The 21,766-nt window shown below is 34.9% G+C and overlaps 1 protein-coding gene across 2 annotated transcripts in view; it reads right to left on the reverse strand.

Moving 5' to 3' along the window:
• Positions 1 to 21,766, reverse strand: part of LOC138320439 (arylsulfatase B-like) — a 59,827-nt gene that overhangs the window by 30,031 nt on the left and 8,030 nt on the right. For both annotated transcript variants that reach the window (XM_069263401.1, XM_069263402.1), the window contains exon 2: positions 4,843 to 4,979. In XM_069263401.1, coding sequence (XP_069119502.1) covers positions 4,843 to 4,979 — 137 coding nt within the window. The remainder of the gene's footprint in view (positions 1 to 4,842; positions 4,980 to 21,766) is intronic.

The following is a 21,766-nucleotide window of genomic DNA, read 5'->3' on the forward strand; positions in this document are numbered from 1 at the left end:
GTTCCATCTTCTTTAGTTATGTAAGGAATACTTTTACTAGTGTAGTTTCGAGACTCTAAGTTGCAGAAATATTTAGTTGGTTTTTCCCCTTCCCTTATCCATTTCGCTTTAGATCTTATTATGCTACCATTTTTTTTTTTTTTTTTTTTGCTTTCTTATTTCTTCTAATTCCTTCTTTTAATCTTCTAACTTGTTTACTATTGTATTATTTGGCCCTGTTTTTTCTAATGCCCTAATTTCATTAATTAAAGTTTTTCCCCTTTTATTAGATGTTTATTTTATATGACTTGAGTAGGATATAGTTTTACCCCGAATTTCCATCATTAGTGTTTCTAAAAAGAGTTGGTCATTTATTGTAAATACTATAAGATCTGACGATACATCTTTTACATTATTAATATTATATACGGGTACTGCATATTGAGATTTGATATTTTCTATTGTAGATTTAATAAGGTTTAAAAATTCATTATCGAATAAAAGAGAATTATTAAATTTCCATAAACCTTTTCCACGTTTAAAGTTATTAAAAGACAAGTTAATTATTGAGAAAGAATGATCTGAACGGTAACCTGGTTCAATTATTGAAGAAGTCAAACTTGGTAATTTCAAAGACTATCTGAAATCAGTATATAATCTAATCTAGCCTGTTTGTGTAGATTTTTTCTACGCCAAGTATATCTTTTAGTCTCAGGATTCTTTTTTCTAAATGTGTCTATTAGTCCAAAAGTGTCTATATATTCCAAAACTTTCTTTCTTGCATTCGGTTTTTTACGGTTTTTATAGTTATCACAATCTAATTTAGGATAATTTTTTCCTTATCAGATGTAAAATGTGTGTCCTGGATGGCGTGATGAATGACCTAGGTTTAACAGATAAACAGACACAAAAGAACAAACAATAACATTAAACAAAAATACATACAAAGGCATAATAAAACAGTCAAAACAGGTCACGAAGAAAGACTAAAACTCGACGACCCACCGTATATGTGTAGGAAAGACATAGATTAAAACGTTTTCCTGATTCAGCTCAGTGCGTTCAATATTTATGAGTAATTTCAGAACGACAAGATATTTGACGATAATTCTGTACTGTAGGAATTTAGACTGATTGCTGTAGAGAGAACTACTTGATTATATGAACTAAAATATACATATGGATGGAATAAATTTTTCAAAAAAAGAGAGAGAATGATATTGAATTATATATTCCCATTACATTTAACCAAATACACGTAATAATACGTTAGTTATTCATGAATATGTATATGTTTCAGCATGTATGAGAAGTTACACCTATTTAAATTTACAACAAGTCGTTAATAAATTTCGAACCAACGTAACGATACTGGAATATTGAAATATGTTAATATTACAGATTAAATATGTACAAAGAACGTAATGGTTTTGGTTAATACATCCAATATGGCTTCTGATCTCCCTTACACCAGGATGAAGGGAGGTAACTCTTTTTTAGTATTACACATTAGCTAGATGATACCTCTTGAAAGCGCTATTTCAAAGAGAGTACTCTATAATAAACTGCATGTTGCTAGTATATATTGGATGCGTTGATCAGTTAAAAATGGTGCGCATTTGTGAAAAATAAAGATATCTGATAATAATTGATATTCAACATTATTATTCTTAAAGGGACAATTCATTGTACCTGCTGCCCCTATTGCTAGCCTGGAGGCCCTATCCATAATTCCTAGCGGTTAACCCACCGCTAGGAATTATGGGTAGGGCCTCCAGGCTACCCCTATTGCATGATCGTAAAAGGCGACTAAATTTAGGATCTTATCGTTTCTCTTCTTCCTAATTGACTTTATCCTTCCTAATGTCTCCCGTGGCACCGCCTCACTTTTGGCCTTGAGTTGAGCGTTCGCCCTTGTGAGGAAGGCTCTAGGTTCTGTCGCTTGGCCGAGACACACCAAAGTCTATAAAAGTGGTAGTTTCTGCTCCTGCTTAGCGCTCAGCATACAGGGAGTGGGACGACTGGTTCGCCCGTTGTCAGTATAATGTGACCGGGTGGGGTGTGTTGCTTGGTGTCTTCGGCGGCATGCTTCAGTGATATAGCACTAAAAAAAAGGCAAAAGTTCCACTATACAAGAAGACACTACATGAATATACCGCAGTCTCCCAAAACACGTACCTCGCACAACATACACGCAACACACCGCATGCATGGGAGGCCGTCCTTACATGACCATAGCTGTTAATGGGACGTTAATGAATCAAACAAAAAAATCATTCTACGAGAACATTAAAATTTGTATATATATCGGAAAACACCCAGTTCTAATGGAAATTAGATCAGTCGGTTTTACTGTGATATGTCAGAAAATCCCAAGGTGGTGAAATGCGTGTGAATTGTTCAAACTCACTCGCTGTCGGCCATTACACATTGTGGTCGAATATCTTGTATGCCGAACCCAGTCCCTTGCTCGTAGAGTAATGCTACTTTTGTCTAGAACTGCTCAAATCGCTCGGACTGAAGTGTGTTTACCTTATTAGGTAAATTGTCTTGTCTAAAAAATCATTATATCACCTTCACAGTGGTTATGTAGTTCATTTGTTTAACGTGCATGACTTTGGCTCGGATATTGGTACAGCATACATATTGTACCTGCTTAATCGTATTGATCAACGATTTGTAATTACAACGGTATCAATTAAAATACTAAACAATGACGTGGAATTTGTCAATATCTTATGTTATATGTTTCATAAGAAATGTAGAACAATACATTTATGTCATATTTTGCTTCTTTGTTATGTAAAAGAATTAGCCTGAGTGAATTGTCCCTTTAAATACAATGAGAATTTCATGCAGCATATATTAAATCTATATATAATACATATACATGGATTTCAGTCAGATTAGAAAATTTTATATACATAAAACATTATACGCTGTGTGGCTCTGCCTTCACATACTCCTGCTCACAACCATCGTTGATTCAAAGCCCTTTAGCACTTATATAACATATTTGCGTAAGATAACATAACGGACTAATGTGATAAAGGGAAATAACTCTTTAGACAGATGTTCACAGCAGAGTTATCTCTATATTTATCTCTGACTCGCCATACGATTTTTGGAAAATAGTTATAAATACGGTTTGATATGTAGTAATAAAATTCATTCATGATATCATGCAATGTGATATGTACGGGGAAATATTTCATCACATACTATTAAAAAAGATTAATTAGTGCATTTCTACTTGTAAATTGTTGGTCAATTTTTGGCGCATATTATGAAAATCACATTACAGTTCATATAAAGAAAACAAAATGTCTTTTTGAATACACCCGCTGTGTTGAGACCGAGACGATATATTTGGTAAAGCTGAACTGGCATAAGAATAGAGGAAGATTTAAATATTATTTTCGTGATACTAGTATCACTCACTATGGTGATTGACAACGACGAAGTATAGTTGTTACGACATGATTTTTATAAGTGCCCTAAGGTTGAAAGAACAAGCTCAAAAATACCTTATTATGCTTGGTAAGATAACAAATATTAAAAAGACAGGACTTTGAAGAAATACACAAAATATATACACAATCTGTATAAGGGATTCACTGTATTAACCACTAATATATAAAGACTGTCCAGATGTTGGATTAGTGATCACTTACATGTGATAAACACATCATGGTCGATTACGGGAATTCATTTCATCAGATTATCGATACAGATTCCTGGATGGATTCTGTGGATGGAACTGTCCGAAGCTAATTGCGCGAATATTTTTCCGTTATCAGTCCAAGTCTTCTGGATTCTGTCATCGTATTTGCATATATCCATAAGATAATGGTTATCTTTTGTTAAGTCGTCTCTTATGAAGATACGCGATCCACTTAGTTTGTGTCTATTAGCGATACACTCCATTTTTTTGCGTCGGCACATAAAATGACTGGCCTATTTCTCTTATTGTCGTAACGTCATTAACCGATGAGCAATGTCACTGTCACTGTTCTGAAAGTTCATTTGAAGTTTTGACTGGAGAAGTTCTTGTACTTTTTGGCATGTCAATTCAACCTTTTCATCTTTGTCATCATTTAGTCCAAAGATACGGATACTGGACTTTCTCGTGTATTGCTCCAGATTATTTATATCGTGGTCAGCTTTTTCGGCAGCGTAACCAACTTCTGTTACAGTGTCCTCAAGCTTTGACAGTTTAGTTTCGAGAAATTGGACTTTCTTTGTGAGATCGTCATTTGTATTCTCTAAGTCAAATGAGAATTGTCAAATTTAAATAAAGCTAATGTAGGTTGGCAAGAGTTCAGTCCAGTTTTCACTTTTTTCACAACCTTTTTGGTTTTTTGGTGGACCTCATTGAGTGGTCTTAACCGTCATGATGGAAACTACGGTCAGAGCTTGATGTTGACAGGGTTTTTCTTTTGTCGGCCATTATTAATATTTAAAGATCGATAGTAGATTAAACAAAGTATCACAGGATACAGAGTATCTTATTCAGTACTTAATAGTTCACTATAGGCGCACGATATACGAGAGAACGTACATGTATGTGGAGCATAAAGCGTGTACGTATACGTAGTATGAGATATAGTGAGTACAGATCAGTTCATATTAGATGGTAGCAAAAATTGCCTTGTTTATTGTTATAAACTGATGTTCATGGCTATTACAGGATATCGACTATTACAATCATTTTAGATTTTTGCAGGTGATACTGAGATTGTACATGATTGTCCTGTAAGTAGATTGAATGGGTCGATATAACCTCTCATTAGCCTACGTAATTAATTATTTTACACATATTTGAAAAGCTCTTAACAGAGGGATGTTAAAGACGTATCTTACCTGAGTTTGCTGAGCACCAATTGGCAGTAAGTTTATCACGTGATTAGTTCCTCTGAACCAGATGTATAACACCACCATCAGTACACTTATACACAGCATGAACCTCCCACCATTGTTTAGCCTCCAAATCACCATATCTGTAAACATTATATACAGATCATGAACCTCCTACCACTGTTTACCCTCCAAATCATGCATTTGTAAACATTACATACAGATCATGAACTTCCCACCATTGCTTAGCCTTCCAATCACCGTATCTGTAAACATTGTCTACAAATCATGAACCTCCCACCATTGTTTACCCTCCAAATCATGCAGCTGTAAACATTATATACAGATCATGAACTCCCATCATTGTTTACCCTCCAAATTATCATATCTGTAAAAGTCATATACAGATCATGAACCTCCCACCAATGTTTAGCCTCCAAATCACTATATCTGTAAAAGTTATATACTATGATACATGGTAAGTTCTAATGAGTAACCATGTTTCCCTATGTAATACAGCAACTACGGTGGTATGAACTGTTCCGGGTATTGGCTTTCATACACAAATATTGACATACAAAACAATGTATGTTATCCTGATGTACTGCTATATTAACTCGCCAATAATCTCTGTACAGAGTCGATTCCTAAGACTCCAATAAACGTATCGTACCATTCACTGAATCTGCGTTGGAGTTCTACATCTACATTTCCTCAACACACATTTACACGAAGATATGAACATCATAAAACTAAAAACCTAAAAATAGCAAAAGGCACTACTAGACCATAAGAACAATGTGTCTATGAAGTTTCATGGAAATATCTCTGCTGGTTTTAGAGTTGTGCTCCGGAAACGATTCTTACACAAAAATCTGCCATTTTCAGCAATGTTTCCATGGTTACAGAAAAAAGTACAAAAAGTGAAAACCTTAATATAGCAAAAGGCACTACTAGACCAAAAGACCAATGTGTCTATGAAGTTTCGTGGAAATATCTCTTCTGGTTTTAGAGTTATGCTCCGGAAACGAACCTGGTACAAAAATATGATATGTTCAGCAATGTTTCCATGGTTACGGAAAAAATGCAAAAAATGAAAACCTAGAAATAGCAAAAGGCACTACTAGACCATAAGACCAATGTGTCTATGAAGTTTCGTGGAAATATCTCTTCTGGTTTTAGAGTTATGCTCCGGAAACGAACCTGGTACAAAAATATGATATGTTCAGCAATGTTTCCATGGTTACGGAAAAAATGCAAAAAATGAAAACCTAAAAATAGCAAAAGGCACTACTAGACCATAAGACCAATGTGTGTATGAAGTTTCTTGGAAATATCGCTACTGGTTTTAGAGTTATGCTCCGGAAACTATTCGTACGGACGGACGGACGGACGGACGGACGGACGGACGGACGGACGGACGGACGGACGGACGGAACCCATTTGTATATCCCCCGCCAACTTCGTTGGGCGGAGGATAATGATACCCTTTTCTTGGGTTATTTTTACATTTAATGACAAATTGAGTTTTTACATATTACTCTAAATTATTAAAAAATACAAATATTTTTTATTTAAATTGGTCAAAACAGTAAGCATACCGACCCCCTATTTTTCTCCCTGATTAAGAAAGAGAAACCTTTTCCCTATTGATATGCAAAATATTTACAAAAGTTAAATACCACAATGTTTTGTATAAAAAGGTTAAATCATGCAAAAATGGCTGAAAATGGTATATTTTGCAGGTCAACATTAAGGGGTAGGGGTAACATGTGTTGTTATTCTGAGAAGAAAAATAAAAGAGTCTTATTAATCATAACTGTTAGATTTTGAAAGAAGACCACTATACAAAAAAATCTGCATACACCGACATGTATATATCACATACCTAATTTGGTGTATGTGGTTAAAACAGCACAATTCTCAAAAAATCCAATATTTTGTCAAAGTGGTATATTTGAGTGACCACAGCTCAAAAACGAGCACACTGACAAATGGTTTTATTTCATTTTCTTCTATGGTATGAACTCCAATTACCAAAAATCTAAATGCGAAAAAAAGTAAGAAAATTTTGACTTCTCAGAGGTGTACATTGTCACGTGCTTTTGTATAATTATATGTATCTTAGATTGTAATTGGGATTTCGCGCCATTTAAGTTTCCCTAAAGAGTCACAAGGTAAGTCACGCATGCGCACAGGTGTGAGTTGAAAGCAGAGGACACAGGTAACGGTAGCGAACGATAGCAGGGTTGGAACTCAGAGCGCGAAATACAGCTTGCGGTAAGTAAATACATTCATATGTCCATGTCATAGTATTAATTATAATGAGGTTTCATAAGTATAGGTATTTGCTATAGTTTATAAGTTATGGTTAGGTGTAATTCAGAACTGGAAGACCGGAGCATGGAGAAACATTTGCACAGTTTGCAGTCCGACTAGAGAACGATTTCATAAGATGGTTGGAGATGGCTTTAGTAGAAAAGACTTATGCTGGGCTTAAGGATTTGGTCGGGAGGGATCAGTTTTTACAGACATGCGGGACAGACCTGAAGCTGTTTTTGAAGGAGCGGTCTCCAAAGAGTGTCAAGGATATGGCTTCGCTAGCTGATCAATTTGCAGAAGCCAGGGGAAATACAGCCAGTTCCTTTGTCAGACAGAAACAGAAGTTCGAGGCAAAGGGCTCATCACGCGAGAAAGAGAAGGGTAGGACAGACGATGAACAACGACAAGGTTCATCTACAAAGGCAAGCATGGAACACAGCTCCAAGAATCAGAAGGACAAACAGGGAAGTAGTGGTAGGTATTGTTATATTTGTTAGAAGACAGATCAATTGTCTTACAACTGCCCCAAGAATTCACACAAAGCGAATGCTGTTAAGGGCAAAGGGAAAGAATCAGTCGTTGGGAGTGTTTCATCTGAAGAAGACGAGGGTGACACTGAGATGTCGGTTGTACAGGGTTATGTGGGAGACACATTGGTATCGGTGCTGAGAGATTCTGGATGTGAAGGCATCGTGGTGAGGAAAAATCTAGTAACTAGTGACCAGATGACAGGTGAGATTGACAGTTGTAAAGTTGCTGAAGGAAAGAGTTTACAGTGTCCTGTTGCAAACGTGTTTCTTGATACACCGTATTTTGTGGAAACATACAGATGCTGGCTTATGGAGGCACCTGTGTATGATGTAATGATTGGGAATGTTAAGGGACCACAGAGACCTTATCAGCCGAACAGTAACTGGAAGCGGGCACCAAAGGAAATGCCAATCGCAGTTCAGACCAGGTCTCAAGTTGAGAGGGAGGATCGTCCTTTCAAACCTTTAGATGCGCCAAAGTTGGCTTCGTTTGCCACACCTGATTGTGTGAAGAATGCACAGAAGACAGATGAAAGTTTGACAAAGTTATGGAGGATTGCTAACGACGGAGAAACCAGGTACAGAAAGGACGGGGGAAAATCCAGCTTTTTCGTTAAGAAGGGCCTTTTGTATAGAGAGTTTCAAAGTCCTCGGAATGCAAATGGACAGATTTTCAAGCAATTGGTTGTGCCAACGAATTACCGGGAAGACGTTTTACGGTTAGCGCACGATTCTAGAATGGCAGGACATTTAGCTGCTAAGAGGACAAGTGAAAGAATTCTCACCGAGTTCTATTGGCCAGGAGTTGATTCTGATGTTACCAGATATTGTCGCTCCTGTGATGTGTGCCAGAAGACCATATCAAAAGGAAGAGTGACGAAAGTGCCCCTGGGAACCATGCCTCTTATCGACGTTCCATTCCAACGTGTGGCAGTCGACATAGTGGGACCTCTAAAACCAGTTACGGATCGGGGAAACAGGTTTATACTTACGCTAGTAGATTACGCAACTAGATATCCAGAAGCAGTTCCTCTGAAATCCATAGAAACGGAAAGAGTTGCGGAAGCTTTGGTGGACCTATATACATGTAGTCGAGTGGGGGTACCCAGAGAAATTTTGACGGACAAGGGAGCTCTGTTTACCTCAGAGTTGATGGCTGAAGTGTGCAGATTGCTCTCAATACGACAGCTAACCACAACCCCGTATCACCCTTAGTGTAACGGATTAGTAGAGCGTTTCAATGGGACTTTGAAACAAATGTTGCGCCGAATGTGCGCTGAGCGTCCGCGTGACTGGGATCGCTACATCAACTCGTTGCTCTTTGCATACAGGGAGGTGCCGCAGGAGAGCTTGGGGTTCTCCCCGTTCGAGCTTCTTTATGGGCGCACCGTTCGGGGCCTCATGATGATATTGCGTGAGTTGCGGACGAAAGAAGTGTCAGATCCGGAAACTAAAACAACGTATCAATATGTCTTGGATCTTAAAGAGAAGCTCGAGGAGACTTGTGAACTTGCTCATACAATGTAAGCAGTTTAAGTCGGCACAGATAAGGCAGAAGAAATTCTTCAATCGGAAAGCTTAGGACAGAAACTTGATGATCGGAGAGAAGGTGTTGGTATTATTACCCACAAAGAGCAACAAGCTCCAGATGCAATGGCGGGGACCATATCCGATAGTTGAGAGAGTTGGGGCGATGGACTACAAAGTAAGCATCGATGGTAAGCCAAAGACGCTGCACGCATATCTTCTCAGACAGTATGTGGAGAAAAAAGTAGGCAAAGAACAGAAGACTGCATGCGCCACGGGAGTGTTGTCAGTTATTAGTGCCTCAGTTGTACACGAGGACGATGTGGACGATGATGATGGTGTTGTGATTGACCATTTGTTTACCACTCCACAGGCAGTTAAATCGGAGTTCATTGGAGATGTGTTAGTGTCGGAGGAACTCAGCTCAACGATGAAGAAGGAGGTAACTAATCTTTTACAAGATTACACTGATGTATTTACAGATGTGTCTGGACGAACACACTTGGTGGAGCATAGCATTAAGACAACATCCACAGATCCAGTGAGAGTAAAGTCACGTTCCATCCCGTTCAACATGAAGGCAGCAATCAAAGAAGAGGTGGATAAGATGATGTCCATGGGAGTGATTGAGCCATCAGATTCACCTTATTCCGCCCCTGTAGTTATTGTACGCAAAAAAAGATGGAACGAATAGGTTCTGTATTGACTACAGACAACTGAACCGGATTACTATCTTCGACGCTGAGCCAATGCCTGATGCTGAAGACATTTTATCGAGGTTGGCCGGACATAAATTCTTTTCAAGATTAGATATGAGTAAAGGCTACTGGCAAGTGCCGATGTCAGAGGACTCCAAACAGAAGACTGCATTCTCAACGCCTGTTGGGTTATATCAATTTGTTGTTATGCCGTTTGGGTTAGTAAACTCTCCAGCAACGTTTTGTCGGATGGTCAGGAAACTCTTAAACGGGATGAGTAACATCGAGAGCTTTGTGGATGATTTACTTATCTACACTAAGAAATGGACAGAACACCTGGAGGTCCTCAACGAGCTTTTTGCAAGATTGCGGAAAGCCGGGCTCACGGCAAGGCCAACGAAATGCGCGTTAGGATACAATAGTTTAGAATGCCTGGGCCATATCGTGGGACAACAGCGGCTGCTGCCGAATCCTGATAAAGTTAGAGCCATTTTGGAAGCGGATAGACCCGTAACCAAGAAACAAGTTAAATCCTTCTTGGGATTAGCGGGGTTTTACAGGAAGTTTATCCCAAACTTTGCTGTCACAGCTGTTCCATTGACAGATTTAACCAAGAAGGGAATGCCCACTCACATTATCTGGGAAGATCCACAGGAGCGTGCATTTGATACACTGAAGAAGATGTTAGCTACTAGCCCAATTTTGAAACTGCCAGATTTAGAAGAAGAATTCATTCTTCAGACGGATGCTTCGGACTATGGAACAGGTGCCATTCTGCTACAGAAGGAAGAAGATCATCTGCTTCCTGTCGCGTATGCGAGTAGGAAATTGAAAGATAGTGAGAAGGCGTACGCAGTACTGGAGAAGGAATGTTTGGCAGTCGTGTGGGCAGTCCAAAAGTTCAAGAAGTATCTGTATGGACGAGAATTCATCTTAGAGACGGATCACCAACCTCTTGTGTATTTGAATAAGATGAAGGGTGTCAATTCAAAATTAGTGCGTTGGGCTCTCCAACTTCAGCCCTATCGGATTAAGATCCGTGCTATACGAGGGCGGGACAACGTCGGAGCTGATTTTCTAAGCAGGATGTAAACACCTACGGCAATATACATGTCTGTGACTGTTTGTGTTGTGAATAAACTTGGTTTCCTGAGTTTATTCTTCTGGAAGGGGCGTGTTGTCACGTGCTTTTGTATAATTATATGTATCTTAGATTGTTATTGGATTTCGCGCCATTTAAGTTTCCCTAAAGAGTCACAAGGTAAGTCACGCATGCGCACAGGTGTGAGTTGAATGCAGAGGACACAGGTAACGGTAGCGAACGATAGCAGGGTTGGAACTCAGAGCGCGAAATACAGCTTGCGGTAAGTAAATACATTCATATGTCCTTGTCATAGTATTAATTATAATGAGGTTTCATAAGTATAGGTATTTGCTGTAGTTTATAAGTTATGGTTTGGTGTAATTCACCCGGCGTGTGTGCTTGCGTACAAGGTAATGTGTGTGCACGGGCCATGGGTATATGCGTGGGTATGAGGCCGGGTGTGTTGTGTAAAGCATTGTTAGGTTGTTAAGTCAGCATACGTGACATTATTGACCGTAGATGCTTAGAAATGAGATGATTATCTTAGTATTAGTGATGTAGCTATATAGTATGCCTCTGAGATAGTCAATATTTAGATAAATAGCATTGATTTGTATAGAGCAAACATATAAATTGTTAATTGGTGTTATATCTTAACATACGTATATTATAGCTTTCCACCCATGGAGAACTACAGAACTATCCAGAAACTGATGGATACAAATGCCATTAAGCCATATCGTCGCTAGCCAATGTGACCTCTACATATACCAGAAGGTCTGTGTGGCCTCTATTACTACTAGCGGGTCTGTGTGACCTCTACATTCACCAGTGACGGGTCTGTGTGACCTTCTACGTGACTTTCACCTCGGTCCGTGTGACCTCTTCCTTGACTAGCAAGTCTATTTGTTGTGACCTTCATCTTGGTCTGTGTGACCTTTACCTTTACTGGAAGGTCTGGTCTATGTGACCGTCATCGTGGCCTTTGTGACCTCCACCCCAGCCGGCGGGTCTAGGTGAACTTCACCTTTGTTTGTGCGACATTGACAGCGGCAAATTGGCAATACTGTGCAGTGGTACTGAACATTATTTCGGGACAGTGGATTGGACCAATGGAAAGCAGCCATATAATGATCATTTTTATATCGTTGTAAATAAACATCTGTACATAATATATTATGATAAGGTTATGATAAGGTTAGATGGTGAGAGCCTGTTGTATGAGTGTGTGTTATGTGTTGGTATGACTGTAATTAGTATTATTTTTTGTAAATATTGTATTCTGGGAGTCTGACTGATGCTTAAAGGAAGGTTGAACAATTCCGGTCGGTTCTCGTTACATACATCCTTAAGGCAAGAGAATATAAGCTTATTTATAAATAGCCATGAAGACGAAGTAGAGCGTAACGCAATAACATTGACTGTCTCTTTATGTAGTATGTAGGTTCGAGTTACAAGAAAGTATTTGCCCTTGTCATAGTTTTTAGTCTAGAAGACTTTCAACTTCACCCACGTTTTCGACCAGCCATTTTGCTTACATTAAGGTAATATGCGCAGTACATTGTGAGAGATCACGGAAGGAAGGTCATGCCCAATGCTACTATTTCTATCGCACTCATCTTACAAATCTCGACGAGACTAGTACAAAATGCGAAAAGATGGAATTCTCTTTTCAAATATTTCATTTGACATATTTGCATACACATTGATATAATTCGATTTATTGTTAAGGTATCTGACATGTATGTGTTTTACTTAAACATACAGGGTTTACTTAGGTTCATGTCCCTTTTAAGAATCGAGTGGTTATAATAAAAATAAGATGACTAAACACATGTATACTTTTTCCCCGTACGGTATCCTTTTTATTTAAAGATTGACGTATATATACATGTGACCACTGATTCAGCCAGCTAATTGAATCTAGCCCAAACATAGCTGTTTAATTACGCGTATAGGAAGAGTGCCCCTGAAGGCCGTACTTTTGGAGATCAACATATGTTTATGACGTGTTAGATACCTTACTTAGTAATATATATATATATATATACAACATCAAACATTAATCACCAACCTATCTGTCAGTTGCAGACAAACTTCAAAGTTACAAATAAACAAACGACTCGTTATGTATGCTTTATATGTTGATTTGTACAATATAATTGTACGTAACGTTCCTCAATTCATTGATTGAAGCACAAATATTGTTAAATTAAGACATCTAGCAATGCAGGAAAACAGCTCGACAAAACTCCAAATTAACTATATAACATTCCAACAAATGATAAAAGTAACAGATAACATTTTTATTTGCACAAAGTGTTTGCTTGTCAATATCTGTTTAGCCTATGTTAACAGTGAGTGTTTCTGTAATATGTCTTCGCATGCTTCATATCAGACGTCGTATCCGAATCATCGGGATTCTTCCCAATTCTTCACGCAGTGCCGCCGTCAACTCTTGAAGATTATGAACCGGAGATTTGGCGTCTTTAATGCTCCTACAAATACTCTATGGGGTTGAAATTTGGTCTCTTCGCAGACCAAGAAAAATGAGTCATTGGCATTTTTTTGGAGGAGTCGATCACAGCAGGTGATCGATGGGCCAATCATTGTCGTCCATGAATATGGGACGGGATGTTAGTGGATGGTTGTCCAAATTGGAAACTAATACTCTCTCTGAGATGGTGTTCACCCATTGTAGACTATCTAATGTTCCTTGAACCTTAATGAGATTCACCTTGTCGACATAGGAAACACAACCCAGACATTACGGAACCACACCGAATGCAATTGTTGGTAGGATAATTCGTTGTTGGCATGAAGTTTATCGTTCCATCCACACACTCATGCGGCCATCGGTATCATGGAGGAAGAACCGACTCATCCGACCAATGACTAGATTAACGGAATGATTCACGACAGGTTTGATAGCCTATAAAGACGTTCCTGACGTATTAATTCCGACACGTTGCCGTCTGTTGCCTTTTGATAACCTCCGTCTTGCCATGTTGAACATTGCAATATGAAATGCGACCCTGTTGTCATAAAAAGGGGTTTTCCAGAACATGGACACAACACACAAGTAAACATGAGTTTGCTGCAGGTGACCCCTCTATTGTGCTGAACGTACGTATACGTGCACAACGTCACTCCGGTGTAGACGGGCGCAATGATGCTTTCGGTAGGCACACAGATTATATACCTTGCAGATAAACTGTCTTGTGACAGTCTTTGAACGTCATTTGTAAAAAGATGTTACTACATGTAATTTACCGGTGCTTAACTTTTGATGCGGTGAATATATCAGTTATAATGGAGTCATCTTTTTGTATTTTGCCGCGATCCGGTCGGATTCTGTAAGCGGAATGCGATAAAAAGTTGCATTGAACTCCATTGACCTCTCAAAATGCATTGCGCAAATTAAGTGAATATCAACTAAAACGAGGTTGAGACTAACACAAACAAAGTTTGATAGAAAACGGCAGCAAACGGAGTTAAGAGGGGTAAATAACACGCCAATTTATTTATTTATTTCCAATACATCAGACCATAAGGTCAACTCATCACAAATTTCAATATACAATTCAATATGAATAGAAAATAACATGATTAGTAGATAAAAATCAATAGTTACATATAGTTATTATGTCATATCGTCTTTAAGCTGGTTTTAGTGGTACAAGAGGCTTTCAGAGATTCATTGAGAAGACACACAGAACAAAATGTTTTAAATATTGATAAGAACAACTGGTTCCAGCAGACATCACGAAACAGTCTTCAGTCTAAATAGTCTTTCGTTTAGGTTTAGGAAATCATATCTGTTTGTTATGATTTAAAGCTGCATATACATATTATATCTTAAGACATCAACTTCCACGGTTTTTTTTATTATTAAAACAAGGATGGACAATCAAATGTTAGAAGTACCTGCTATAGATACTAGTTAGCAAAATCATAGGATTATTAATTTCAACACAAATTATATGTGTTATAATGCAAAATATAACTAGGATTACACTATACATGGACTATAATATTCTTAGTCTGTGTTATCAATCTAACTAGGATTACACTACACATGGACTATAATATTCTTAGTCTGTGTTATCAATCTAACTAGGATTACACTATACATGGACTATAATAATCTTAGTCTGTGATATCAATCTAACTAGGATTACACTATACATGGACTATAATATTCTTAGTCTGTGTTATCAATCTAAATATAACTAGGATTACACTACACATGGACTATAATATTCTTAGTCTGTGTTATCAATCTAAATATAACTAGGATTACACTATACATGGACTATAATATTCTTAGTCTGTGTTATCAATCTAACTAGGATTACACTATACATGGACTATAATATTCTTAGTCTGTGTTATCAATCTTAATATAACTAGGATTACACTATACATGGACTATAATATTCTTAGTCTGTGTTATCAATCTAACTAGGATTACACTATACATGGACTATAATAATCTTAGTCTGTGTTATCAATCTAAATATAACTAGGATTACACTACACATGGACTATAATATTCTTAGTCTGTGTTATCAATTTAACTAGGATTACACTATACATGGACTATAATATTCTTAGTCTGTGTTATCAATCTAACTAGGATTACACTATACATGGACTATAATATTCTTAGTCTGTGTTATCAATCTAACTAGGATTACACTACACATGGACTATAATATTCTTAGTCTGTGTTATCAATCTAACTAGGATTACACTATACATGGACTATAATATTCTTAGTCTGTGTTATCAATATAACTAGGATTACACTATACATGGACTATAATATTCTTAGTCTGTGTTATCAATCTAACTAGGATTACACTATACATGGACTATAATATTCTTAGTCTGTGTTATCAATCTAACTAGGATTACACTATACATGGACTATAATATTCTTAGTCTGTGTTATCAATCTAACTAGGATTACACTATACATGGACTATAATATTCTTAGTCTGTGTTATATCAATATAACTAGGATTACACTATACATGGACTATAATAATCTTAGTCTGTGTTATAATGCAAAATATAACTAGGATTACACTATACATGGACTATAATATTCTTAGTCTGTGTTATCAATCTAACTAGGATTACACTATACATGGACTATAATATTCTTAGTCTGTGTTATCAATCTAAATATAACTAGGATTACACTATACATGGACTATAATATTCTTAGTCTGTGTTATCAATCTAAATATAACTAGGATTACACTATACATGGACTATAATATTCTTAGTCTGTGTTATCAATCTAAATATAACTAGGATTACACTACACATGGACTATAATATTCTTAGTCTGTGTTATCAATCTAAATATAACTAGGATTACACTATACATGGACTATAATATTCTTAGTCTGTGTTATCAATCTAACTAGGATTACACTATACATGGACTATAATATTCTTAGTCTGTGTTATCAATCTAACTAGGATTACACTATACATGGACTATAATATTCTTAGTCTGTGTTATCAATCTAACTAGGATTACACTACACATGGACTATAATATTCTTAGTCTGTGTTATCAATCTAACTAGGATTACACTATACATGGACTATAATATTCTTAGTCTGTGTTATCAATCTAAATATAACTAGGATTACACTATACATGGACTATAATATTCTTAGTCTGTGTTATCATGCTAAATATAACTAGGATTACACTACACATGGACTATAATATTCTTAGTCTGTGTTATCAATCTTAATATAACAAGGATTACACTACACATGGACTATAATATTCTTAGTCTGTGTTATCAATCTAAATATAACTAGGATTACACTATACATGGACTATAATATTCTTAGTCTGTGTTATCAATCTAACTAGGATTACACTATACATGGACTATAATATTCTTAGTCTGTGTTATCAATCTAAATATAACTAGGATTACACTATACATGGACTATAATATTCTTAGTCTGTGTTATCAATCTAAATATAACTAGGATTACACTATACATGGACTATAATATTCTTAGTCTGTGTTATCAATCTAAATATAACTAGGATTACACTACACATGGACTATAATATTCTTAGTCTGTGTTATCAATCTTAATATAACTAGGATTACACTACACATGGACTATAATATTCTTAGTCTGTGTTATCAATCTTAATATAACAAGGATTACACTATACATGGACTATAATATTCTTAGTCTGTGTTATCAATCTAAATATAACTAGGATTACACTATACATGGACTATAATATTCTTAGTCTGTGTTATCAATCTAAATATAACTAGGATTACACTATACATGGACTATAATATTCTTAGTCTGTGTTATCAATCTAAATATAACTAGGATTACACTATACATGGACTATAATATTCTTAGTCTGTGTTATCAATCTAAATATAACTAGGATTACACTGTACATGGACTATAATATTCTTAGTCTGTGTTATAATGCAAAATATAACTAGGATTACACTATACATGGACTATAATATTCTTAGTCTGTGTTATAATGCAAAATATAACTAGGATTACACTGTACATGGACTATAATATTCTTAGTCTGTGTTATCAATCTAAATATTACTAGGATTACACTATACATGGACTATAATATTCTTAGTCTGTGTTATCAATCTAAATATAACTAGGATTACACTATACATGGACTATAATATTCTTAGTCTGTGTTATCAATCTAAATATAACTAGGATTACACTACACATGGACTATAATATTCTTAGTCTGTGTTAGCAATCTAAATATAACTAGGATTACACTATACATGGACTATAATATTCTTTGTCTGTGTTATCAATCAATATAACTAGGATTACACTATACATGGACTATAATATTCTTAGTCTGTGTTATCAAATCTCAATATAACTAGGATTACACTATACATGGACTATAATATTCTTAGTCTGTGTTATCAATTTAACTAGGATTACACTATACATGGACTATAATATTCTTAGTCTGTGTTATCAATCTAAATATAACTAGGATTACACTATACATGGACTATAATATTCTTAGTCTGTGTTATCAATCTAAATATAACTAGGATTACACTATACATGGACTATAATATTCTTAGTCTGTGTTATCAATCTAAATATAACTAGGATTACACTGTACATGGACTATAATATTCTTAGTCTGTGTTATCAATCTAAATATAACTAGGATTACACTATACATGGACTATAATATTCTTAGTCTGTGTTATCAATCTAACTAGGATTACACTATACATGGACTATAATATTCTTAGTCTGTGTTATCAATCTAACTAGGATTACACTATACATGGACTATAATATTCTTAGTCTGTGTTATCAATCTAAATATAACTAGGATTACACTATACATGGACTATAATATTCTTAGTCTGTGTTATCAATCTAACTAGGATTACACTATACATGGACTATAATATTCTTAGTCTGTGTTATCAATCTAAATATAACTAGGATTACACTATACATGGACTATAATATTCTTAGTCTGTGTTATCAATCTAAATATAACTAGGATTACACTATACATGGACTATAATATTCTTAGTCTGTGTTATCAATTTAACTAGGATTACACTATACATGGACTATAATATTCTTAGTCTGTGTTATCAATCAATATAACTAGGATTACACTATACATGGACTATAATATTCTTAGTCTGTGTTATCAATCTAACTAGGATTACACTATACATGGACTATAATATTCTTAGTCTGTGTTATCAATCTAAATATAACTAGGATTACACTGTACATGGACTATAATATTCTTAGTCTGTGTTATCATGCTAAATATAACTAGGATTACACTACACATGGACTATAATATTCTTAGTCTGTGTTATCAATCTTAATATAACAAGGATTACACTACACATGGACTATAATATTCTTAGTCTGTGTTATCAATCTAAATATAACTAGGATTACACTATACATGGACTATAATATTCTTAGTCTGTGTTATCAATCTTAATATAACTAGGATTACACTATACATGGACTATAATATTCTTAGTCTGTGTTATCAATCTAAATATAACTAGGATTACACTACACATGGACTATAATATTCTTAGTCTGTGTTATCAATCTAACTAGGATTACACTATACATGGACTATAATATTCTTAGTCTGTGTTATCAATCTAACTAGGATTACACTATACATGGACTATAATATTCTTAGTCTGTGTTATAATGCAAAATATAACTAGGATTACACTGTACATGGACTATAATATTCTTAGTCTGTGTTATCAATCTAAATATTACTAGGATTACACTATACATGGACTATAATATTCTTAGTCTGTGTTATAATGCAAAATATAACTAGGATTACACTATACATGGACTATAATATTCTTAGTCTGTGTTATCAATCTAAATATTACTAGGATTACACTATACATGGACTATAATATTCTTAGTCTGTGTTATCAATCTAAATATAACTAGGATTACACTATACATGGACTATAATATTCTTAGTCTGTGTTATCAATCTAAATATTACTAGGATTACACTATACATGGACTATAATATTCTTAGTCTGTGTTATAATGCAAAATATAACTAGGATTACACTATACATGGACTATAATATTCTTAGTCTGTGTTATCAATCTAAATATTACTAGGATTACACTATACATGGACTATAATATTCTTAGTCTGTGTTATCAATCTAAATATAACTAGGATTACACTATACATGGACTATAATATTCTTAGTCTGTGTTATCAATCTAAATATAACTAGGATTACACTATACATGGACTATAATATTCTTAGTCTGTGTTATCAATCTAAATATAACTAGGATTACACTATACATGGACTATAATATTCTTAGTCTGTGTTATCAATCTAACTAGGATTACACTATACATGGACTATAATATTCTTAGTCTGTGTTATCAATCTAACTAGGATTACACTATACATGGACTATAATATTCTTAGTCTGTGTTATAATGCAAAATATAACTAGGATTACACTATACATGGACTATAATATTCTTAGTCTGTGTTATCAATCTAAATATAACTAGGATTACACTATACATGGACTATAATATTCTTAGTCTGTGTTATCAATCTAAATATAACTAGGATTACACTACACATGGACTATAATATTCTTAGTCTGTGTTATCAATCTAACTAGGATTACACTATACATGGACTATAATATTCTTAGTCTGTGTTATAATCAAAATATAACTAGGATTACACTATACATGGACTATAATATTCTTAGTCTGTGTTATCAATCTAAATATAACTAGGATTACACTATACATGGACTATAATATTCTTAGTCTGTGTTATCAATCTAACTAGGATTACACTATACATGGACTATAATATTCTTAGTCTGTGTTATCAATCTAAATATAACTAGGATTACACTGTACATGGACTATAATATTCTTAGTCTGTGTTATCATCTAAATATAACTAGGATTACACTACACATGGACTATAATATTCTTAGTCTGTGTTATCAATCTAAATATAACTAGGATTACACTACACATGGACTATAATATTCTTAGTCTGTGTTATCAATCTAAATATAACTAGGATTACACTATACATGGACTATAATATTCTTAGTCTGTGTTATCAATCTAACTAGGATTACACTATACATGGACTATAATATTCTTAGTCTGTGTTATCAATCTAAATATAACTAGGATTACACTACACATGGACTATAATATTCTTAGTCTGTGTTATCAATCTAACTAGGATTACACTATACATGGACTATAATATTCTTAGTCTGTGTTATCAATCTAAATATAACTAGGATTACACTATACATGGACTATAATATTCTTAGTCTGTGTTATCAATCTAAATATAACTAGGATTACACTGTACATGGACTATAATATTCTTAGTCTGTGTTATCAATCTAAATATAACTAGGATTACACTATACATGGACTATAATATTCTTAGTCTGTGTTATCAATGCTAAATATAACTAGGATTACACTACACATGGACTATAATATTCTTAGTCTGTGTTATCAATCTAAATATAACTAGGATTACACTGTACATGGACTATAATATTCTTAGTCTGTGTGTATCAAATCTAACTAGGATTACACTATACATGGACTATAATATTCTTAGTCTGTGTTTCAATCAATATAACTAGGATTACACTATACATGGACTATAATATTCTTAGTCTGTGTTATCAATGCTAAATATAACTAGGATTACACTATACATGGACTATAATATTCTTAGTCTGTGTTATCAATCTTAATATAACTAGGATTACACTATACATGGACTATAATATTCTTAGTCTGTGTTATCAATCTAAATATAACTAGGATTACACTACACATGGACTATAATATTCTTAGTCTGTGTTATCAATCTTAATATAACTAGGATTACACTATACATGGACTATAATATTCTTAGTCTGTGTTATCAATCTAAAATATAACTAGGATTACACTATACATGGACTATAATATTCTTAGTCTGTGTTATCAATCAAATATAACTAGGATTACACTATACATGGACTATAATATTCTTAGTCTGTGTTATCAATCTAAATATAACTAGGATTACACTATACATGGACTATAATAATCTTAGTCTGTGTTATCAATGCAAAATATAACTAGGATTACACTGTACATG

Source organism: Argopecten irradians, chromosome 4, assembly GCF_041381155.1.
Source record: "Argopecten irradians isolate NY chromosome 4, Ai_NY, whole genome shotgun sequence".
Classification (NCBI taxonomy): Eukaryota; Metazoa; Mollusca; class Bivalvia; order Pectinida; family Pectinidae; genus Argopecten; species Argopecten irradians.